General features: G+C 35.2%; 1 protein-coding gene across 8 annotated transcripts in view; it reads left to right on the top strand.

The window, feature by feature from the left end:
• Nucleotides 1-25867, top strand: part of GALNT13 (polypeptide N-acetylgalactosaminyltransferase 13) — a 655388-nt gene that overhangs the window by 455258 nt on the left and 174263 nt on the right. For all 8 annotated transcript variants that reach the window (XM_069574410.1, XM_069574411.1, XM_069574414.1 and 5 more), the window contains exon 9: nt 13316-13496. In XM_069574410.1, coding sequence (XP_069430511.1) covers nt 13316-13496 — 181 coding nt within the window. The remainder of the gene's footprint in view (nt 1-13315; nt 13497-25867) is intronic.

Here is a 25867-nt window from a genome sequence, read left to right as displayed (position 1 = left end):
GATTTAGCTTTGGAATGTTGACTCTCCCTCCTAAAATAGAAAGAAACAACTAAGGCTATATGAGATATTTCAAGGTAGAAATGAATAGTAAGTTGGGTCAGCTTCTTTGAGCTCAAGAAGAGTGGAAAGCAAAAGATTATCTACAGAGAGGATGGGGTTGATATTGGAAGCTTGGTAAGAGGAGAAAATTTGGGATTAAACACAGCTTCTTCAGCAAGCACCTGAATGAGCATTGATGTTCTCTATGAAACAACCTTTAAATGTCACAAGAATGACATGTTGCAATTTTAATGAAACAGAGATGAGGAAATTATCTTCACTGTGCTTTCAGCATCAGATCTGGAGAAATAAACCATGTGCCATCTTCTTCTGGTTTGTGACTAATAAGTAAGCCAAGTAATAGTCTAAGGGTTGCTATTTCATGTTTCCTTCTTAATTCATCTTCTAAAGTATAATGTAACCTACGTTGCCCACTACCAATTTATTTTTAAAAAATCAAAAACTGTCAAAGTAGAGTATGACTTCCCATCACAGTGGGTTTTGTGAGTATTTGTAATGAGTGCTTCATATTTTATTTTATATGAATATTTTTATATTTTTCACATTTATCTGACTAAAAATTTTACAACAAATAAAAAGATATCTGTAAGGTGATTTATGTAAGAGAATCATAGTTTTCCATTCATGGCATTAGAGTTTTATAGGTGTTCCCTAGGAAAAGGGACACATTCTGCTTCTTTATCTGTAGCAGAACTTATAATTGTCTGAAAATGTCTCAGTTCCTTAATATGAAACAGAATGTCTCCAGATGATTAAAGACCAGGAAAAGAAAATTCTGTCCATGAAGGGATTATGGTTAGAGGGAGTACCTCCTAAGACAATCCTTTTCTTGTTGGCATGGGAGACTGCTCTTCAACTGTCAAATGCAAGCTGATGACTGGACCTTAATATGCCTGGTCTTACACTCAGAAAACTAGACTGGCCTGTAAACTATTTGAAGATAAAGAACCATGTTTTATTATTCTTTCTCCATGCCCAAGAGTCCAGCATGGTGCTTGACACAAAGTCAACGGCTAGTAAATATTTGTTCAGTAGATGCCAGCCAAGTCCCGAGGGAAACAGCTTGGGAATTGAGAGGTCATTCCCTTGCCTCATACTGATCACAGGCCTTCCATTTGAAAAAGCTTGACCACTTTGAAAGTTATATAGGAGGTTCATTTAAACTAAAACGTTATAACTGCAGTCAGGGGAGGCGGATGGTTTACAGATGTAGAAATTCAGTAACTGAGAGATGACTCTTTTTGGAGGTACCAGGCTTTCTTTGCCTTCCACATCCAAGTTCTTTTTCTGTATCTCTGGCATTCATGAAAGAGCAGGAGATGTTGTTACACACTGTAGCTGGATGCCCAGGTGGTCTACTGATATTCAGAGGTGACTGTTCTGGCATGAATTCTAGGGCAGGATCACACAGCTGTCGTGAGCTGCTCTGCGACTGCTACCAGCAGATGTTACTGATAACTGACAGGCAGTCAGATCATCAGACATGGGAGGACAGCAATGTAAAATGTAGAATATATGACCCAAACCTCATTTAATAATCACAGACCTTTCCATCTAGTTCTCAAAAATCTCATCTATATGCAATTTTTCACAGTTGAAATTTATTTAGGATTAATTATACCATGAGAAAAGCATAAATTCCAATAATTCTAGATTTTTCTTAGTAGTCCCCTTCAAAGCACTAAATATTATATAACCTCCGTTATTATCAAACTTTAAGATTATTGATTATTTTAAAGATGAAAAAGTATCACTGTATCACATATCTCTTATACTCTTTTTTTTTTCATGAATTATCTGCTTGCAACCATCTATGCTAATAGAAAAGCAATACTTTTTTTGTAAATATGAAAACTTTGGTACTAATTTTCTTAAGCAAAACCACCTCATATTACATAAGATTTTCAATATCTGGTAGGCTACTTGATGTTCTTCATTTCTTGCCTGCTGTATTCACAAGTCATTTGAGCAGCAATTGGAAGATTTGCTATAACATAATTAAGACAGTGTGTTGCTCTGTTGATCTAAAGGAGAATTGAGAATTTCTGTAATATCAGCAATCCCGATAGGATGTGGAATAATGACAAGTGACAGTTCTCCTAATGCCAGAAAGTTCAGCGGCCATCATGTGTAATTCTGAAGGTTAGAATGCTCTGAGGTGAAGAAAGTTGTTGAGAGGCAAGAAGTAATAGTAGAATTTATGTTATAAAATGTTGGCATGTGTGCTTTAAAGGTATTGTCACTCTTCATGTTAACTGCTGAGAATGGGTGCTTGTGTTTGTGAAGAATGGGAGCCAAGGTTAAAAGGACTCCATCTATGACCACAGCTACCTCATTATACTTGTGATACACAGTGGTTCATACATAGACTGCCTAGTTCCTTTTCAGAACAGTTCCTCCACTTCTAGTCACACCCAGGATAAGCACACCTTTTCAAGCTTCTGCTCTATTTTTCTTCTCTCCCTTCCTTGTGCCTCATCCCCTGCCCCTTAGCCCCCAAGAGTCATTTGCTAAGTCTTTGGCAAAGGAAAAAGATAAACTAGTTTGGGAGATTTCCCTTTAGGAAAGTCATTTCAGGATTAATGTGTTATGTCCTGTATCAAGTGAGTAGGTATACGAGGTCCATTTTGAATTTGGGACTTTCAGGAATTTCAGTTCTAATTTAAGATACAAAACATAAAGGAAAGTAGTTGATAAATAGATTGTTTTAGAACCAATATGAAATAGTATGTTGCTGCTGCTAAGTCACTTCAGTCGTGTCCATCTCTGTGCAACCCCATAGACAGCAGCCCACCAGGCTCCCCCATCCCTGGGATTCCCCAGGCAAGAACACTGGAGCGGGTTGCCATTTCCTTCTCCAATGCATGAAAGTGAAAAGTGAAAGTGAAGTCACTCAGTCATGTCCGACTCTTAGTGACCCCATGGACTGCAGCCTACCAGGTTCCTCTGTCCATGGGATTTTCTAGGCAAGAGTACTGGAGTGGGCTGCCATTGCCTTCTCCATGAAATAGTATAGGTTCAGATTAGAATTTTCTACATCTCATACCAAGGTGAAAATAAAATCTTCACACAAATTGCTCTAATATTTGGATATTTCTTGAAAACCCCTGGAGATTGAAACTGATTTGGTGGTTTTCTTTGTCTTTATAACATCTGTGACATTTCTAAAATAGAACTATCAAATTTGAGAGGAGAAAACACATTGATTGTCTCATAATAAGTTTTATAAACTCAGACTTTCTGCTATCCTGAGAAAAGTGTCTTTACCATATACTTCTAAGACAGCTAAGGTAAAGTAAGCTCACCCTAAAGAGGAAAATGATAGTTTTATCCTTCCCATCTAAAAATCTGGTCTCTAAAAGTATCATTTGCTCCATATAAGGAGATTGGTCTGAATCCTATAACTCCAAAAGAAAACTTAGTCATTATCAACCTCTCTTCCTCTTCTTTTACACCTGAATTTTCCGAGGACTATCAAGATTGACTTGTTTCATATTCTACAATCAGTTTTTGTTTAAGTTCAGAATCTGGCTTTACAGTTTTAAATCTGATGCTTTCTTTTTCATAAAAATGATTCTGATAGATGCATTAGACATGTTGAATCTGTGATCTCTGGCAACTCAAGTGAGTACTTTAAAGGCCACAGCAGCTTGATATACAAGTCTTCATCTTGAGATATGATGATAATATCAGGATGTGACTTGAGCTCTGGAAATTATGTCTGACGCAGGGTGCAGCATGCTTGGGGCTGGTGCATGGGGATAACCCAGAGAGATGTTGTGGGGAGGGAGGTGGGAGGGGGGTTCATGTTTGGGAACGCATGTAAGAATTAAAGATTTTAAAATTTAAAAAAAAAAGAAAAAAAAGAAAAAAAAAGAAACCTCTTCCAGACCATAAACTGTGAACTGAAAACTAGGTTAAGAGATAAACCAACCAGTTAAATGAGACATTTATCCAAATCAAAATGACTATGAAGAATAGCTTACAAGTTTCTTGTCATGAATGAAATAGAAAATGCTTACAGAGCCCCTTCTATCTGCCCCTTTTGAATAATGACTTGCATGCCTCTTGTGTTTATGCAAACTTATCAAGGATCACAGTGCCTTCAGGATCTTACTGAAAGCTCATTTAGACTTTGCTTCAATATAAAAATGAAAGGATTTGTCATCATTCTACTTGAATATGAATAAACAAAGTAGAGAGTTGAAGTGCTGACAGGGATTATTTGATACAAACAATGACTATAGAGTGATAGGTGAAAACTGAGTCATAATATCTTGTTTCAATTGCCTTTTGCCAGAAGTAAGAAAATAGAACTTGTGTCCCTAAATCCACTTTATAATAGACACACATTTGTGTATACTATGTAATTTTCCAGGTTTCCCTATATCAATATTAATCTATCAGTTAATATATATCGAGAACCAATATTTTAAGCATTTTTAAACTTTGTAAAACACTGATATAGCAGTATATTTAAGTTGTGATTTTTTTCCCAACCATGTGAATTATACCATTTACATAAAGTGAAGTATGTGATGATGATACTCAATTTCATAAAATAACTTTCATTTGATGCTGAAGTTCAGTTTCATTAAGTGAAATGTGTGATTTTTTTCTCAAAGAGATAATTATGTGGTTGGGGAGATAAGATTAATATATATATATTTTGTATATATACATGTAAATATATATATTTTGCTTAGTCGCTTAGTCGTGTCTGACTCTTTGTGACCCCATGGACTGTAACCCACTGCCAGGCTCCTCTGTCCATGGGGATTCTCCAGGCAGGAATACTAGAGTGGGTTGCCATGCCCTTCTCCATAGGATCTCCCCAATCCAGGATCGAACCTAGGTCTCCCACATTGCAGGCCAATTCTTTCCCATCTGAGCCACAAAGGAAGCTTAAATATATATATATATCAGTGAATATATATATTGAGAACCAATATTTTAAGCATTTTTAAACTTTGCGAAACACTGATTTACATAAAGTGAAATGTGATGATGATACTCAGTTTCATAAAGGACTTTCATGTATGCTGAAGTTCAGTTTCATAAAGTGAAATGTGTGTTGTTGTTTTTTTTTTTTTGTCAAAGGGATAATTATATGGTTGGGAGATAAGATTAATATATATATTATATATATAATATATTTATATATATGTATATGTGTGTGTGTTTATATATATGCCGTGCTTAGTTTCTCAGTCGTATTCAACTCTTTGTGACCCCATGGGCTATAACCTACCAGGCTCCTCTGTCCATGGGGATTCTACAGGCAGGAATACTGGAGTGGGTTGCCATGCCCTCCTCCAGGGGACCTTCCCAACCCAGAGATCGAACCTAGGTCTTCTGTATTACAGGCAGATTCTTTCCCATCTGAGCCACAAGGAAAGCTGTATATATTTTATATATATGTGTGTGTGTGTGCATATATATATATATATGTGTATATATATATATATGAAAGTGAAAGTCTCTCAGTTGTATCTGACCTTTTGTGACCCCATGGACTATACCTTCCATGGAATTCTCCAGGCCAGAATACTGGCGTGGATAGCCATTCCCTTCTCCAGGGGATCTTACCAAGCCAGGGATTGAACCTGGGTCTCCCAAATTGCAGGTGGATTCTTTACCAGCTGAGTCACCAGGGAAGCCCAAGAAAACTGGAGTGAGTAGCCTATCCTTTCTCCAGTGGATCTTCCCAACCCAGGAATCAAACTGGGGTCTCCTGCATTGTGGGCAGATTCTTTACCAGCTGAGCCACCATGTATGTGTGTGTGTGTGTGTGTGTGTGTGTGTATGTGTGTGTGTGTGTATATATATATATATATATATAATGTATTTATATCAATATACATACACTGAAATATACATGTGTACACATACACAAATATTTATCAAGATGCAAAAGTATCCAGAAGAGCTAAATGAGGCAGAGTGGGATGATATAAGCAGTAAATGTTATAAATCAGTGAAAATGGAGATCAATGAACGATAGCATAGTTAAGAACTGTTTACTGGAAGAAAATATATATGAAATAAGTTTATTAGAGAGGACATGATACATAAGAGAAAGCACATACATTAATTCTTAATTTTAATCCCCCAAATTATGTCAGATTACTGAATTTCTCTGTTTCCCTTGCCATCATCACTCAGGTCCAAGTCATTCTCATCTCTTTTCTAGATGATTATAATAATCCCTTTATAAATCTCCCCTTTTGCTTTATTCAAATTCATTTTCACATAATAGTTTAGTATGGTTATATGTGCTGCTTCCCTTGCTCCTCACAACATACTCTGGGGTAGATTCTTCAAGTCTCATTTTATTACCTAAAATCAAAGCACAAACAGTTGACTTCACCCAGCTAGTGGATGTCAGAGCTGGGATACAATATCGGGAACTAGAGCCCACACACTCCTAACCATCGTGCTGTGTGTCCTTCATGTATGTTGTGGTGGTTGTTATTAAGTCCATATTAAACAATGACTTTGTACCAGTGATAGATAGTATATGTGTGGGTTGAGGGGTAGGGGGGATAAAGATTGTATAAAAACAAGCAGCTGCATGAATTTGGCACAACAGCCTGTAAAATTAGAAACAATAGTAGCACTAGAACTGTGATTGCTAAATTGGAGCCTGTGAAGTTTATGAACCTTAATTAAAACGTCACTAATATAGGTGCCAAAAAACATGAAAAGAGTAATGTATGTTAGTTAATTGTCTTCTATCTAGGGGAAGAAAATCAAGTACACTATCAAATGAGCAATGGGTATTTTACATTTTGATTAATAACGTTCTCCATCATCAGAATCTCATAAAAAAATTTGGAATGAAGGTAAGTAACCAGCTAGCTTCAATCCTCTGTGCATAAAAGGACAGTTTGCGTTTTACACATGGTCAAATTTCTTTGAGATAGGTAATGTACAAATACTAATCTTTTGGAAGCTGAGGAAATAACAATCAGATATGTTCAATGGTACAAAACAATTCATGCATCACATATTCGTGTGGATGATACATCATGTTTTATTTAGTTTAAATTGTTTGTTTAGATGTTGTAAATAATTTCAGAGAACAAAATTCAGTATTCTAATTGGAAACTAATTGGCTATTCTTTTAAACTCCTCACCTAAACCCCTAAACATTGATAGTACAGTTCTAAAAAGAGGCAAAATTCACCAAAATTTAATTTTTTTAAGAAGAAAGAATCAGCTAATAATCTACAGATTTTGGTTTTCCTTGATAGCAACAACAATGAAAGTTAAGTACTATACAAATAACATTTTATTTTTTTCCATATGAGGTATCAGGTATGGTGGTTAATAAGCACAATCTCATTGAGGTCTTAGGAAGTTGTTATTATTTTCCCTATTTTCTAATGGGAACATTAAAGTCTTGAAGACATAAATAATCTTCAAAAGTGTACACAGATAGTAAGACAGCCACTAGAAAATTATTTTTGCTTATTTCTAAGCCCAAGTTCTTAATGACTGTGTCACATTCTTTCTTTGTTTTTTCTTCTTTCTTTTCTTTCTTCCATCCTTCCCAAATATTTATTGAAGATGCACTAAGGGAAATTATCATAGTCATTAAGGACTCCACTCAGCTGGAATTTTCTCCACTTTAATTTTTAATCATATAGTTTTCTGGAAACTGTTTATTTTTTAATTATTTCATATTACCCAAATGTCTACTAAGTACTTGGTAACTGGTCAGTTAAATATTTTGTTTTTATGTAAACTAACTGGGGATTACCATGGTCAGATATCAGCTTAACTAATGCATGATGTTATGCTTTTCTACCTTGATCTTTTTATTTACATGCATGTATGGGAGAGATGCTTTATACTTAGGAATTGCAATATTAATACTTATCTACACATTCTTTGAGCACAGATGGCAATGGGAAAAGTATGCACTTTATTCCAGGAGTCAGTAGAGTATGACCCACAAGCAAAACAGGCCAATATTCACTGAGTATGGATCAGTTACTTCTACTTCTCTTGTCTCTCTTAAATATACTACAGAAAGCTGCCTCCATCTGTGAGAATCCACATCAGGGACAAGTTTTCCTTCTGTCTTGTAAATCAACAGTCATTATTGCATTTAGTTCAGTTCAGTGGCTCAGTCGTGTCTGACTCTTTGTGACCCCGTGGACTGCAGCATGCCAGGCCTCCCTCTCCTGGAGTTTACTCAAACTCATGTTACTCAAACCATTGAGTTGGTGATGGCATCCAACTGTCTCATTCGCTGTCTTCCTCTTATTCTGCCTTCAATCTTTCCCAGCAAGAGGATCTTTTCCAGTGAGTCAACTCTTTGCATCAGGTGGCCAAAGTATTGGAGTTTCAGCTTTGGCATTACTGCGTTATGCCTATACATGGACACACGAAGTCTTATTGCAAGTTAGAGGATCACCTAAAGTCAGCACTTTCATGTTATGAGTGAGAACCCTGGAAATCTACTTCTAAAGGATTTCAGACTAGATGTTTTCCCTCTCTGTGTGCATGCTCAGGGCATAGAAACCATAATCCTACGGAACCACGGTAAGACCAAGAAGTGGCAGAGTAGAAATAAGTGCCCTCACACAACCACACTGCTAATCCAATATTTGCAAAAAGAGAAATTGGGAACCCTGAGGATAGCTGTAAATCACTGGTTTGTTTGCAACAGTTTAATGCATAGTCTGAATTTTAGTGAGTATACAAACTTAAAATGTTATTTTTTCTCCAATTGTTGCATCATGCTCTGAAGAATATTTCCTGTCTAATCTGACATCATTTAGAACAGATTCTATATATTTCTGGTCACTTTCAGTTATTAAAAATACTAGTAATGGTCAGCTTAAAGCTTTGATTTAATTCACAGTGCAATGAAAAAACATTGAAGGATTAAAGCAGGGGAATAAGATGACAAGATTAAAATTTTTAAAGACTACTGATTTCTCAGCACAAAGCAAATTATGGAACAGCAATAGTGAAAGAGGAAACACAAGAGTCTATTGCAGTTGACTGACAAGACTTGTTTATGATTAGGACAAGCAGGATGGCAGTAGAGACAGAGATGGATATGTTGAGAATTATTTTATAGATAAAACCACCAGGATTTGTTAATGGATGAAACATAAGTGATGAAAGAAAAAAAAGAAATCAGTGATAGGGATATTTTGGGGGGTGGGGGAAGGAGAGAAGGGGAGTTATGCTGTGTTTTTTTATTTTTTATTTGTTATTGACTACCTGGTGAATAGTGGCTCCATTTATTGACAGTTTAAAGAAAAAAAAAACTGAAAGAAAATAAGACCTGGTTGACAGGTAGAGATATATCAACAATTCCACCTCAGATACATTTAATTGGATGGCTCTGAGTCTTGCAAAAGGAGGTATCAAGTAGATGTTTGGATACACAAGTCTGGATTGCACAAGATAAGTTTGGGCTAAGATGTTACTGTTCAGGTTTTGAGTATTCAGATCATACATAAAGTAATAACAAATAAGACCACTGAGATAGCAAATAAAGAGTAATGCCAACATTTAAATAGAAATTTCGAGTAAAAATGTATAAATAGTGACATAGTAGGATGGAAAGCAAGAGAATCCAAGAAAGGAGGCTGCTAAGTAGTCATCAAAGGAAAAAATTGTGAGTTTCATTATGGCAATTTTGTGGAACTATAGAGATAACAGCATTTCACAAATGAGTAGGAAAATGGATGAAAATCAAAAAGGATATAATATATATCTATAAACTTTTTATATTAATTACAGTGAAGGGAAACAAAAAAAGATATGCTGGATGGGAATATAAAGGGGTGAATTTTTGTTGTGTTTTATAATTTTTAGTTTGTTTATCTCTTTTAAATGTACTTGAAAGATAGGTTTTAGAAGATACTACACAAGGGTAGGAAAAATCTAATAATGAGGAAAGTAATTGATATTTCAGGAGAAAATCAAAGGGAGGACTAAACCAGTAGTTAAGACAGACTTAAAGGATATGCCCTAGACTGACATACAAGTATTGATTTGTCTTTGATAGGAGAGGGATCAACTTTATCCATTTTAGGAGAAAGGAAGAATACAAAGAGGTGTGTGTAATTAAAAGAAAGTGTATAGACTTTTTGCTAGAAAGATGAGAAGGTTTCTGATCAGTTAAGTAATTTGATTATTTAAGAAAGAACTATCCTGTCTTTCTAGGAGAATGGTGAACTCCATTCCTCTTTAATATTGTCCATCATTTCAGTGTTGGGTCGGAACATATTTTCTATTAGCAAGACACTGCTTCAGTTCAGTTCAGTCGTGGCCAAATCTTTGTGACCCCATGAATCGCAGAATCCCAGGCCTTCCTGTCCATCACCAACACCCTGAGTTCACTCAAACTCATGTCCATTGAGTCGGTGATGCCAGCTAGCCATCTCATCCTCTGTCATCCCCTTCTCCTCCTGCCCCAAATCCCTACCAGCATCAAAGTATTTTCCAATGAGTCAACTCTTTGCATGAGGTGGCCAAAGTACTGGAGTTTCAACTTTAGCATCAGTCCTTCCAAAGAACACCCAGGGCTGATCTCCTTCAGAATGGACTTGTTGGATCTCCTTGCAGTCCAAGGGACTCTCAGGAGTCTTCTCCAACACCACAGTTCAAAAGCATCAATTCTTCGGTGCTCAGCCTTCTTCACAGTCCAACTCTCACATCCATACATGACCACAGGAAAAACCATAGTCTTGACCAGATGGACCTTTGTTGGCAAAGTAATGTCTGCTTTTGAATGTGCTCTCTAGGTTGGTCATAACTTTTCTTCCAAGGAGTAAGCGTCTTTTAATTTCATGGCTGCAGTCACCATCTGCAGTGATTTTGGAGCCCCCCAAAATAAAGTCTGACACTGTTTCCCCTGTTTCCCCATCTATTTCCCATGAAGTGCTGGGACCAGATGCCATGATCTTCGTTTTCTGAATGTTGAGCTTTAAGCCAACTTTTTCACTCTCCTCTTTCACTTTCACCAAGAGGCTTTTTAGTTCTTCTTCACTTTCTGCCATAAGGGTGGTGTCATCTGCATATCAGGTTCTTGATATTTCTCCTGGCAATCTTGATTCCAGCTTGTGCTTCTTCCACCCCAGCATTTCTCATGATGTACTCCGCATATAAGTTAAATAAGCAGGGTGACAATATACAGCCTTGACGTACTCCTTTTCCTATTTGAAACCAGTCTGTTGTTCCATGTCCAGTTCTAACTGTTGCTTCCTGACCTGCATACAGATTTCTCAAGAGGCAGGTTAGGTGGTCTGGTATTCCCATCTCTTTCAGCGTTTTCCACAGTTTATTGTGATCCACACAGTCAAAGGCTTTGGCATGATCAGTAAAGCAGAAATAGATGTTTTTCTAGAACTCTCTTGCTTTTTCGATGATCCAGCGGATGTTGACAATTTGATCTCTGGTTCCTCTGACTTTTCTAAAACCAGCTTGAACATCTGGAAGTTCATGGTTCATGTATTGCTGAAGCCTGGCTTGGAGAATTTTGAGCATTACTTTACTAGTGTGTGAGATGAGTGCAATTGTGCGGTAGTTTGAGCATTCTTTGGCTTTGCCTTTTTTTGGGATTGGAATGAAAACTGACTTTTTCCAGTCCTGTGGCCACTGCTGAGTTTCCCAGATTTGCTGGCATATTGAGTGCAGCACTTTCATAGCATCATCTTTTAGGATTTGAAACAGTTCAACTGGAATTCCATCACTTCCACTAGCTTTGTTCATAGTGATGCTTTCTAAGGCCCACTTGACTTCACATTCCAGGATGTCTGGCTCTAGGTGAGTGATCATACCATTGTGATTGATTATCTTGGTCATGAAGATCTTATTTGTTCAGTTCTTCTGTGTATTCTTGCCACCTTTTCTTAATATTTCTTCTTCTGTTAGGTCCAGATCATTTCTGTCCTTTATCGAGCCCATCTTTGCATGAAATGTTCCCTTAGTATCTTTACTTTTCTTGAAGACATCTCTAGTCTTCCCCATTCTGTTGTTTTCCTGCTTAAACAATTAAAAAATGAGAAAAATAGATTGTGCATGTAATGTGCAATTATTGATTAGTATGATTTAATTATCTCTTTTTCTAGAAATATTAAATGTCTTTTACTGCTCCCCAAGACCAGTAGCCACCCTCTTCTAAGATGAATATTACTTGAGGGATCTATAGGAGAAAACTTTTTCTTTCAAAATAAGAATAATGTTATTTACAGCATAAAATCAAGTCTTTCCAATTAAAAATAGCAAAAATTATGAGTTTTATTTATTGGGATTAATAAATGACTAGTGCATATATATCTATATATATGAATATATGTAACAAACACACTATTGTAATCTATGGCTATATAATTTTATAGAAATAAATGTTTTTAAATTTATTTTAAATTAAACCAATATGAATTTTTAATGATAAAAGGTACAATTCACAAAAAAGATAAACATCATAAACCATTAGACACTTTAACAACAAAGAAAGAACGGTTTTATGTATGCTTAATACCTAGCCTCAACTGAAAAGTAAATCCAGGATACCAAGAAATATATGGTATTTGTCTTTCAACAGTTTGTAGTTTTAATGAAGCAATAGTGAAGTAAACAGTTGTTTAAAATACATTATAATACACTCTTAATACAAGTGTGTTTAAATTACAAAAGTCACACAATACTAAGTATCCCCACAGAGCTTCCTAAAATAAATGATCTTAGGACTGGACTTTAAAGGTTGCATACATGTTGAACAGATATAAAGGATACTTACATGTTTTAACAAAAACTTAGCCAAAGATACAGGGGATATGGACAGCTGAAAATAGTTATTTAGAATTCCAGATGGTTGGGTACAATAAATTGATTTTCTCCAAATCAAATTCAGTTACTGAGCATGGCACTCATCATGCACTAATTCACTTATTAGAAAATTTTGAGTATTAAATATGTATTAAATAGAAATTAGGTTAACTCTAATACCAAACTAAAAATTTGGTAGTCTAATAAAGGCATGTGAAAATAATTCCATCTTACTTCCTCAATTCCAATACTAAAATATTGAAATATATCAAATCTTCCAAATTAGAAGCCTTTTCCAAACCCAAGTGTTCTAGTTCTACATCTTATATTCATGTGATGCTTGTTTCAACCACATAAAATCTGAAGATTTGGCCTTAACTTAGTCTCAGTTGCTTCTCAGATGGTATTATTGCATTATCTATAATGATTATTATGCGATTGCTCTCTTTTCTAGATTTGGCAGTGTGGAGGCTCATTGGAGATTGTGACTTGTTCCCACGTTGGTCACGTTTTTCGGAAGGCAACTCCCTACACATTCCCTGGTGGCACTGGTCATGTCATCAACAAGAACAACAGGAGACTGGCAGAAGTCTGGATGGATGAATTTAAAGACTTCTTCTATATCATATCCCCAGGTAAGCCATTCTGACATCTTTCTTCTTCTGCAGGGGAAAACTAAGTTTTAAGAATGCTGGTTATATGTTTCATTATTGCTGTTATTCCACTCCTTTAAATAAGGTATTGTTTATCACTGTAATATTGTAGAAGATTGTGTTTGAAAAGTTGTCCTGTGAGGTGAATTTTGATCTAAAATGAGAGAGTCTACTGTTGTCGCAAATGCCTGAACATTCTTTTTTCGTTTGTTTCTTTATGAGTACAAGTATTATGCTAAAAAAACAACAACAACAACAACAACGAAGCAAGCAATATACAGGGAGATCCAAATTTAATTAACATGTATCAGTTCAATTTAAGAGAAAAAATTTAAGAGAAGTCTTTATTTCTATATTTCACACATAATGCTGACTGGGTTGGTAAGAAATGTTTTTAATGTTTTTGTTTGTTTTTAATGTTGTTACATAGATTTTTTTCTGCGTTATTTTCTTAAATACCTGAGTAGGGAGAGAATGACTGATTTCCCACAGGAACAAGATGGAAAAGTATGCAGATATAAGACCTACTTTAAAGAATAATTAATAACAGTAAATTACTCATCTATATACGTGAAAAAGCAATAATATGTGACAATAATATAGCATCCTACTTTAGTTACAGAGTAGGATAGATATGGAAATAGAAGTAAATGTAGGATATCACTAAGTAGTGAGGTTATGAGTAATTTCATTATTTCTTTAATTATAATATTAATTATAATATAACATATTATTTATCAATTTCTATATATTATAAATTTTCTTTATAATATATAATATTTATTTTTCAAAATTGAAAACAAATTTTAAAAGAAAACAAATAATTAAAATATTAAGAGAAAAATTGAAAACCTGTTAAAAGAGAAAAAAATAAATCATTGTGAAAAAATTGCATTACTGGATGATGTTATTATGAGTGATTTCATTCTTTAAAATTTTCTAGAATATCTCCAACAGCCATATTTTATAAAAGAAAAAACAAACTCTGAGATATCACACTGTTTTTAAGTAAAAAAAAATGAAACATTATGAGAAGATACAAATAAGAGGAAGACAGGGTTGCCTTTAAGATCTCCAATCTAGACAAAGAAAGCAAATCATAAATTATATAACAGGAATTCAGCTGTACTGGTAAAATAATTTGTTGTGTTCTATTTTTGATAGTTTATGATAGGACTTATGTCATCAATGCCATCATTATGTAGCCTGCAAGAACAGCAACAAAAACCCATGCCCACAACCTCTTTTCTACATTATCATCTATCACAAGTTTAGAAAAGTCAGTGTGGGTTCTAATTGACATGCTCAGGTTCTGAAAGTAGATATGAAGCTGTGAAAATCCTTCTTTTACAGATGAAGAAGAGAATGAGCAGTATGAGCTTTCTTGTTAAGATCCAGTATTACTCTGTAGAAAAGAAAAATTGGGGCAGTGCATGTGTAAATGTGTGATTAGGAGAAGGACTTTCTTCACATGTTTTTAATCCTCCCCTGTGTCAAGAAGCTATTGACAGGAACACTATTTCTCATATAGATGTGTTTCTTGTTAATAATAGAAACCTAGTCCAGATGTTCACAAAGTTGAGCTCTCTCACAAAGAGAGAGCATATAAATTCACAGCAAAGCAGTGACATTTATATAACCTTTCATTTTCTTTTGATGATATACTTTTTGAATTCAAATCATTACTTGAGAGATATGTAAGCTCAAACATGAAAAAAGAAGTAATGGAAGAAAGAAATTTATGTGTGATTATATACAATATACATTCAGGAATATAAGTAATTGCAAATAATTGTAACTATGTGTATTATACTTACTCATGAATATTATTTGTGAAGCCAGGTGTTAGTCTTTTGTATAATTTCACATTGAATGAAAAAGGCAGATAAATGGTAGAACCATTTCTCATAATGTAGTGAAATGACAAGCTTCAGAGTTTAAAGGTGAAAAAGAATGCCTGCTATCTGGAACTAATGACTTGCTGCTCAACAGGGATTTTTGTATATTCTGGAAAATGTAGTTTTTTCATTACAATAAATATCATTTGGAAGGTTTATTCTTATAAAATTGGCTCATTTAAGCCCAGAAAGGTACTTTGGAAAGCAATAAAAGGACTTTTGAGTTATATGCTGAAAAATATCTGGGAATTTTCTTAGGGGCATTTATGCTTTTGTATGTCTCAGAGACAGTATTGCTGAGTGTGGAACCTGCCTGCTCTATCTGGGCAAAGAGAGAAAATCACAAATCTGAAACAATAAATTGCTTCTCAGTGGAAAAGGAAGATGGGAAGTAAGCTGGAAACTAGAGTTGGATGCCTATAAACAATTCTAGCCCTAGGCAGGTTTCAGATCATGCAAAAACAGATAAAATAGGTTGTCCTGAGGAAGTCAGGAATCTGTCGTTTGTATGATGGGAAGCCTTTTTTGAATGGGTAACTATTTTTGTCATTACTGATGGTTTCTGTGCCTCTTCAAATCATAAATTTCTTTGCTATCATCTAAAACCATGGGGTCTCTGTTTTTCACAAGTTTTAATGAAGAGAAGTTGCTGTGGGGGTAGATCGGAGGGATACATTCATGTGCATTTACACTTAGAATTATATCCTTTTCTATGGTGTACATAAACACACACACACACAAACACATGTTTACGAAAAATCTAAAGTTCATAGTGAATTTTAAGTCTCCAGAAACTCCATAAAAATCTGGCTAAGGAAAATGTTACAGTTCTTTTTAGAATTACCTCTGTGTATCTGTTCATTTTCCCAAGATACTTCATAAGGAGACTCCCATTTTTCATACCAGGGCTTCTAGTACAAAATCTTATTGTCCGCTTATGCAGTTGTTCAAAATGTGATCTTTAAGTACTGAGTTTTTGTGATTGAATTTTGACAATTTTGCTTCCTTCCAATATACTCTATAAAATACTACCTTTCTACTTTACTGATTGGTTTAAGGATGCTTCAGTTCTGTCTTGAACTAAATGGGTACTCTTTCTCTCTCAAAAGTGTATTTCCTGCAGTTTTGACACAATGGCCAATCAATTCTTACTGTGTGCTATATTGTTTTATTTTTATTACCTATCTCTATAGCCAAAATAGTTCAGAGACTTGTGTTACAGTGCTTAGAAACCTTCTTGTCACTTTACAGTCCTTGAAAAATATGTGTTGAATAATTAGAACAATAAGTGAATGACTGAATGAGTGAGTGAATTTTTAAAGGGGCTCTCTTTGTTTCTTCTTTTCTATGGAATTCTCTAAGGATGTCTGCTCTGTATCAAGGAATCCCTTCATAATAATCGCAGCAAATCAGAACACTTTTTCCTAGCTCTCTATTCCAACCCTTGATAGCAGATCCACTGATAAAAGAGAGGTGAAACATAGTTTTCATATACCTGCATTCTCATTCCTCTGACTCTGCCACCAGAAAAGAAGGTTCCATTGGCTTACCTGTGTACTTTAGGTTATATGATTCTACCATAATTATTGGCACACACAGTCATATGTTTGTATCTTCCAGGACTAATATAAACGTCTAATAAGCACAATTTAGGAGGACAATAACATTTTCTAATAAAGCAGCATAAGAGCTCATAAACTTAAAACGATTACTTTTACACATGTCGATTTGTGTTTTCTCATGACCCCCAATAATTTAATGTTAAAAGGAGACATATAAATAGATTCATGTGTGAATTACTTTTACTTGCTTTTTGCAAAATATTTACTATATGTCCTGACTGTCTTCTGAATGCCCGTTACCCTTTGGCAATATTGATAGCAATGTCTAATTATGTCTCCTAAATGGATATATGAATGAAGAAAAGCAATACTTTGAAATAGTGTTGAGGTATGCATTTTCAGCATTTGTTTAGTTGGCTTTTCAGCTGTCTTTTTAAGGATGCAAATACTATAGCATCATCGATTTTTAAAGCCCTGTAGGCTTTTAAAGCCTGAGGCGGTTCTTACTAGTAATTGGGCTGTTTCAGCTTGAGCCAATCTGATTGTCCTAGCAAAATCCTTTGAAGTGATGTGATATAAGCAGAAACCACTCTACACAGAACATCTCATTATAAATGGCAACATGTTTTTTTTCCTATTGGTTAATAGAGTGGAGTCACAGCACTGACTGTATATTTGACATGCTGGCTATTCTATAAATATTGATTTTCTTTCTTTGGAGAGGTAGATTTCTAACTGTGTATCAATTGACATGATGATTAGAAGCAGCTGTCCTTATATAACCTCCAGTTGTTCTTCCATTTCTTAATGGGCTGCTGTGCTCTTGTTTTGAGCACAAATTGAAAATAAAATGGTAAAGACTCCCAAACAAAGTATTTATATGTAGCTGGGAAAACAACTTATTTTCCTTGATGTAATTATAGTATTTTCATCTGTATTCCATGTAAACAGAAACCACATATTTAAAGAAGGTTTGTTGAACTTATTTTGAAAGTTAACTCTCTAGTGCTAACATTTTAAAAATACTTTAGAAAAATCAGCTCATCAAAGGTAATCTTTGTTAATAGCATCTTTGGATCTTTTATTAATGTTTAAAGTCACATTAATTTCTATTGAAATTTGTATCTGAAAATACAAATGTTTTCAGCATGCTGATTTGTTTAAAAGATAACAATATTTAATAACTAGCCCTTTGAGTGTAGGGCTTAATTTCTTTCATAAGTCATCAAAATGTAGTTTCTGGCTGATATCATAAGCACAGGTTTTGATGTTTCCAGCAAAATGTGCAGCATGCAGGTTTTTTTTTTTTTTTTGACAATCCGTGTATATCAGTTTTGGGTTGAGTTAACACAAATACATCTGAAAAGAGTATGGCACTTCTGAAAACACATTTGTACCTATGAATTTTGAATTTTTGTTACTTAATAAATGCTTTTTCATCAGTATCAACCATGGTATCACTGAGTAAATATGATATTATGAAGAGGAAATTCTCAATCATATTGATACGCTGTATTGTAACAACACATAATTTATATGCCTCTGCGATCCCTTGAAATGCTAAATGTTGAAGTAAATGATGACACTTGTATTCAATATTGTTGGTGTAATGGACAGACAACTGCTTTTCCTCACTGTAGCCAATCACTGGTCAGTTTTTATTGTTGGCATTGTTACTAGTATTTCATGGGTATTTATTTATATTTTTATAATAATGATCCTGTTTTGCTTCTGTGTTCATCTGATGAGAATTATTAAGTTCTTGATTTGCACTGTGCCAGAAACAGGGACATAAGCATGGAAAAAATATTGTCTTGCCTTTAAACAATGAACTGCCTAGATCATCACAGTTAATTAGTTTAAATGGAAAATACTATTAAGTACTTAGTACATGAGGAACATACAGACTAGAATTGAAGGGGATACTTATAAAAACTGTTTACATTTTCCTAGTTTCCTACTCCTCACTCAGAAACTTCAAAGTCAAATGAATCTTCAAGTTCTTTCTATTCTACTTACTAAGTTCTCTCTAGCCCATCAGTTATCTTCATGTTCTCATGCATCCTGCATCCTGATAACTTCTTGATTGTCCTGATGGTTCTCCCTGCCTCAAACCTTGCCCACATTGAACTCACTCCTACAGTGCTGCTAAAGAACCTTCATAAACTTTGACCTCTCACTCAACACAAAGTCAAAAGTTTAGAACATGGCCAACAAGGCCCTCTGTGATTTAGTTAACTTTTCACCCTATACTTTCAACCCTAGCGATCTACATACCAATCACGTAGAACCATATTCAGACCCAAAGCTCAACACGCTTCCTGCCACTTTTAGGTTTTTGCATATGTCTAAAACAGTATTTAATGAATGAATGAATGCTGCCACCTCCACCTAAAATACCATCATCATCCATGAATCAAGTTTGATGTAATTTCCCCCCAGGAGCTCCAATGGTTCCAGGTACTTCCCCTATTGTCGCATTTATGTATTTTTAAAGTACTTTTTTTCCCCTCCACTAGGCTATATAGGAACTGTATCTGTTATTTTTTTAATGTGTTTGTTTGGTTCCATTTTTATGTAGCGTTCATTAAGCTCATATTTTTAAAAATTGTATTACATATATCAGATGCAAATAAAATGGTTTCATCACCACCCGTCAGCCTTCCTTCAAATTCTTTTCCTATGCATTTGCATGAATACACATACATATACACACATATATAAGTAAATAAGATCATATAATGAATACTATTTTCATTTCTTTTTTTAACTGAATATGTTCTTCAGTATTTTATGTTTAATTCACAAAAGATTGTATCATTTGACTCTGCAGCTAAATTGTATTATAATATATAGATGTATCAAAGCTTATCTAATCATAGCAATATACAGCATTATCAGTTGTTTGCTGTTATAAAAATTCCAAAAACATTATTGAAGTAACATTTTGATGAACTTGGGAGGTTAATTCTGAAAAATGTAGCAGCATTAAGAGAGTCCTGGAAGCAGACTGCTTGGGTTAGTTCAAATCTTGGTTCCATGTAACCCCACTGTATTTACTTAAGCTCTTTGTACTTACTCTCCTTACTGTCAAATGGGATTTATAATAATATGGCCATCCTCAGAGATTTTTTGAAACTAAATGAAAAAAGATATATAAATAATTTAGAACTGTGGCTGGCAACTAGTATTAGATATCATTTAGTGTTAGATTTTTCTGTTATTATTGACTAGATATATTCATAGAAGTAGATTTATTGGGTCAATGGATATATACATTTATATTTTGGTAGATATTTTCAAAACTTCCATCCAAAAAGACTGAAGCCATTATCACTTTCACCAACAGTGCTTGAGCACTTATACTATGCTATCAACATTCCAGATCCTCAATCCTTCTTTCTTTCATGTATATTTATCTAAGTCTACATATATACCTACATTTATTTATATTTGGATATATATTTTCATATATATGCAATTTCTCTTCCCGCACTTTTACAAGGAATGAAAGTCTATGGCCATTTTTTGTTCTGTGGATTTCCTCTTTCCATTCTATACCTCTTGTTCATTTTACTTTTGTGGATATCTATGGTTCTTTTTAGATATGTATTCTGGTGATTAATCTTCTGTCTGTTATATACATGGCAAGGGTTTTCTCCCAAACTACTACGTATGCTGTAATTCAATTGATATACAAAAAGATACTTTAAAAACATTTTTTAAAAGAATTTGTTTATGTAAATTCTGTTTATCTTAGTCTTTACGGCATTTATGGTATTGTGTGTGTGTGTGTGTGTGAAAACAGTCTCTCCCAAGCCTAATACATTTTAAGTGCCCCATAAATATTTGTTGAATGATTTAGGTTTGAGTTGAGTAAGATGCATGTTTTTTTTTTAAGTGGCCAGTGATTTCTCTGGGCAATAAACATGAGCAGAAATGCCAGATAAGATAACTCTCATTATGTAAAATATTATCATCTTTATCCATGGGGCATAAATAAAGGTATCAACCATAAAATTCCTAATTTTAAAGCTATTAATATGATTATATCAGTTCCCAATACAGTAATTCTTGCCAAGTGTCTTGAATTGTATTCATGGTTCATAAAATTAATAAACAGGTGATTAAATAATGTTTATTGAATCTTACCAAAATATTGAGTTTGAACAGTAAGCATGGATCATTGTATTTCAGAATCTTTGATTAGCAATTTACAACTATTTCAGATAACTAATCCCTTAAATAATTTTATCAGTATCAAATCCAGGCAAGTTCAAAGTATTTCTAGAGTGAATAAATGTAGCAAGTTCTAGTGAAGATCTGTTCACAGAATAATCACTACCTTCTAGGGTTTAGATACCAAAATTATTCAGGCATTAGTTTTTGCTCCCTGCTCCAACTAAGTGTCATATAGCTGTTGTCTAATGGGTGTGTGTTTGTATGCAACCAATTCATTATTCTGAAGTTTCCAATTAGAAAATTCTACCCCAGCAGGATTGGATGGATCATGATTAATATTCATATCCTTATGACTTGTTCCAACAGTCAAAGTAAAAAATTTCAGTGTTTTTAAACTGGTACAAATGGTCAAGAACCCTTGTGTAAGACGTGTGGGTTTTTACTGTCAGGAGTTGGCTGAGAGTTTTTGTTTTATGTAAAAACATTAAATATGAATCAAACATGATTCAGGTGCATACAGAGATTTTATCATACCTACTTTCATCCTGTCATCTTCAGAGTTCCCTAACTTCATTATTTAACTTAAAACTGAATACCTTAAAAATTATATAGTCAGTTACATCTCATTTCAATTCCAATTCTTAACTGAATTGAGGGAATCACTCCAACAGTCAGCAATAGTCATGTCATAAATAGATTGGTTGTCACGTGGTTATATATTACAGATTTTTTATTTCTAGTACTCTCAGGCTAAGGCCCCTGGATTAAGTGTTCTGGAGGGTCATCTTTGCCTAATTCCTATGTTATCATCATCTTTTGCTATGTTACATAAAATATGAGTTTAATTCTGTAGTTACCTAGTGAAATATAATATTTTGAAAGTGAGTAGTCAAGGATAACTTTTAGAGAATTAGAAAGGAAACACAGTCTTTCCTAGATCCAATAATGATCTATCATGTAGTTTAAACTTTCCAGATGTGCTCAGTTAGGGGTCTTTGAACAGTTCCTTCCTTGCAAAAATAAAACAAAAAACAACAAAGAAAAATCATAGCCACATACTTGCCTATCAAATATTCAACTCTAATGTCAGATTAGTTTAGCATCCTAATAATTTACAATCCAATGCCCTTGAAAGTAGATCTTCTTTAGCATAGCACACAAATTGTCTAGAAAATAAGGGTTTTGCTTTTAGCAATTGTTTTTATCCAGTGTGCTTTATTTTCAAGGCAAACCATTCAATATCACAGTATCCAAGAATATGCTCCTACTAGCAATACTGAAGAAGCTTAGTTGAACAGTTTTATGAAGACCTACAAGACCTTCTAGAACTAACACCCCCCAAAAAAAATGTCCTTTTCAATATAGGGGACTGGAATTTAAAAGTAGAAAGTCAAGAAATACCTGGAGTAACAGGCAAATTTGGCCTGGGAATACAGAATGAAGCAGGACAAAGGCTAATAGAGTTTTGTCAAGAGAACACACTGGTCATAACAAACACCCTCTTCCAACAACACAAGAGAAGACTCTACACATGGACATCACCAGATGGTCAATACTGAAATCAGATTGATTATATTCTTTGCAGCCAAACATAGAGACGCTCTATATAGTCAGCAGAAACAAGACCAGGAGCTGACTGTGGCTCAGATCATTATTATTAGTGCCAATTCATTATTATTACTGCCAATTATTATTGTCAATTATTGCCAAATTCAGACTTAAATTGAAGAAGGTAGGGGAGGCCACTAGACTTTTCAGGTATGACCTAAATCAAATCCCTCAAGATTATACAGTGGAAATGACAAATAGATTCAAGGGATTAGATCTGGTAGAGTTGCTGAAAAACTAAGAACTATGGACAGAGGTTCTTGACATTGTACAGGAGGCAGTATCAAGAACATCCCCAAGAAAAGGAAATGCAAAAAGGCAAAATGGTTGTCTGAGGAGGCCCTACAAATAGCTGTGAAAAGAAGAGAAGTGAAAGGCAAAGGAGAAAAGGAAAGATATGCCCATTTGAATGCAGAGTTCCAAAGAATAGCAAGGAGAGATAAGAAAGGGTTCCTCAGTGATCAATGCAAAGAAATAGAGGAAAACAACAGAATGGGAAAGACTAGAGATCTCTTCAAGAAAATTAGAGATACCAAGGGAACATTTCATACAAAGATGGGCTCATTAAAGGACAGAAATGCTATGAACCTAACAGAAGCAGAAGATATTAAGAAGAGGTGGCAAGAATACATGGAAGAACTGTACAAAAAAGATCTTCATGACCCTGATAACCACAATGGTGTGATCACTCATCTAAAGCCAGACATACTAGAATGTGAGGTCAAGTCGGCCTTAGGGAGCATCACTATGAACAAAGCTAGTGGTGCTGATGGAATTCCAGTTGAGCTTTTTCAAATCCTTAAAGATGATGCTGCGACAGTGCTGCACTCAATAGGCCAGCAAATTTGGAAAACTCAGCAGTGAGCACAGGACTGAAAAAGGTCAGTTTTCATTCCAATCCCAAAGAAAGGCAATGTCTAAAAATGCTCAGACTACCACACAATTGCACTCATCTCACATGCCACTAAAGTAATGCTCAAAATTTTCCAAGCCAGGCTTCAGCAGAATGTGAACTGTGAGTTTCCAGATGTTTAAGCTTGTTTTAGAAAAGGCAAGGAACCAGAGAACAAATTGCCAACAACTGTTAGATCATCAAAAAAGTATGAGTTCCAGAAAAACTCTCCTTTACTTCTGCTTTATTGACTATGCCAAAGCCTTTGACTGTGTGCATCACAATAAACTGTGGAAAATTCTGAAAGAGATGGGAATACCAGACCACCTGACCTGCCTCTTGAGAAATCTGAGAAATGCAGGTCTAAAAGCAACAGTTAGAACTGGACATGGAACAACGGACTGGTTCCAAATAGGAAAAGGAGTACATCAAGGCTGTATATTGTCACCCAGTTTATTTAACTTACATGCAGAGTTCATCACGCGAAATGCCAGGCTGGATGAAGCAAAGCTGGAATCAAGATTGCTGGCAGGAATATCAATAACCTCAGATATGCAGATAACACCACATTTATGGCAGAAAGTGAAGAAAACTAAAGAGCCTATCAATGAAGGTGAAAAAGAAAAGTGAAGAAGTTGTCTTAAAATTCAACTATCAGAAAACTAATATCATGGCATCTGTTCCCATCACTTCATGGCAAATAGATGGGGAAACAGTGGAAATAGTGACAGACTATTTTTTGGGGCTCCAAAATCCCTGGGTATGGTGACTGCTGCCATGAAATTTAAAGACACTTGCTCCTTGGAAGGAAAGCTATGACCAACCTAGATAGCATATTAAAAAGCAGAGACATTACTTTGCCAAGAAAGGTCCATCTAGTCAAAGCTATGGTTTTTCCAGTGGTCATGTATGGATGTGAGAGTTGGACTATAAAGAAAGCTAAGCATCAAAGAACTGGTGCTTTTGAACTGTGGTTTTGGAGAAGACTCTTGAGAGTCCCTTCGACGGCAAGGAGATCCAACCAGTCCATCCCAAAGGAAATCAGTCCTGAAGATTCAGTGGAAGAATTGAAGCTGAAACTCCAGTACTTTGGCCACCTGATGCTAAGAACTGACTCATTTGGAAAGACCCTGATGCTGGGAAAGATTAAAGGTGGGAAGAGAAGGGGAAGACAGAGGATGAGATGATTGGATGGCATCATTGAGTCAATGGACATGATTTTGAGTAAACCCCGGGAGTTGGTGATGGACAGGAAAGCCTGTCATGCTGTGCCCCATGGGGTCGCAAAGAGTCATACATGACTGAGTGACTGAACTGAATTGAATTGTCATTTGAGTGAAGAGAGCTTTGCATCAATTTGTTGAAAAGAATGAATGCTGAACAATGGATACCGGCCAGGATGAAAAGGAGACATGGGGAGGGCTTTCCAAAGAAAAGGGGAAACGATTTCTGAAAAGGCAGGATACCTGTTTAACAAATAGGCTTTTTGCATAATTTTATCAGAAGCAGCATTACTATGGTAAAGTAGTAGTAGTAGTTGTTTAGCCGCTAAGTTGTATCCAATTATTTTGTGACCCCATGGACCTTAGCTCACCAGGCTCCTCTGTTCATGGGATTTCCCAGGCAAGAATACGGGAGTATTCCCGGAATAGGTTGCCATTTCCTTCTCCAGGGGATCTTCCTGACCCAACAACTGAACCCGTGTCTCCTGCATTGGCAGGCATATTTTGTACCTCCAAGCCACCAGGAAAGTCCTTGTGTGGTGTAGTCACTCTTGATGTGGATTGTCAACGCTTAAGAGAATGTGGCTGCCATATTGATAACTGACTGGTTCAGAAGCACTTCGTGGAAAGCTCTATTCTAGCATCTACTCGGCTCTGTTTTCTTTCATTTGACTTTCTCATGTTTAGAATCACTGTATTTTATTAACAAAGCAGTGAACAAGAAGGAAAGCAGTGAGGGATGGGCTTCTTGGCAGGCTTCCAACTACTTGTACCATAGGAACGTTGTCTGTAAATGTTTGTATCAGATGCCATAATGTGCTCACAGAAGTCTTTTTCATCATGGATGTCAGTAAAGAGCAATAGAGAAGGTTGGTGGGTATGTGGGAAAAACTAAAAATGCATGGTCTAATACAAGTCATACCATAAAAACTGCATTTTATTTGTAAAAATGCTAGTGTTCCCAATGGTAAACCTTCTTCACTCTATC

Source organism: Ovis canadensis, chromosome 2, assembly GCF_042477335.2.
Source record: "Ovis canadensis isolate MfBH-ARS-UI-01 breed Bighorn chromosome 2, ARS-UI_OviCan_v2, whole genome shotgun sequence".
Taxonomy (NCBI): Eukaryota; Metazoa; Chordata; class Mammalia; order Artiodactyla; family Bovidae; genus Ovis; species Ovis canadensis.
This window is presented reverse-complemented; position numbering and strand designations above follow the sequence as displayed.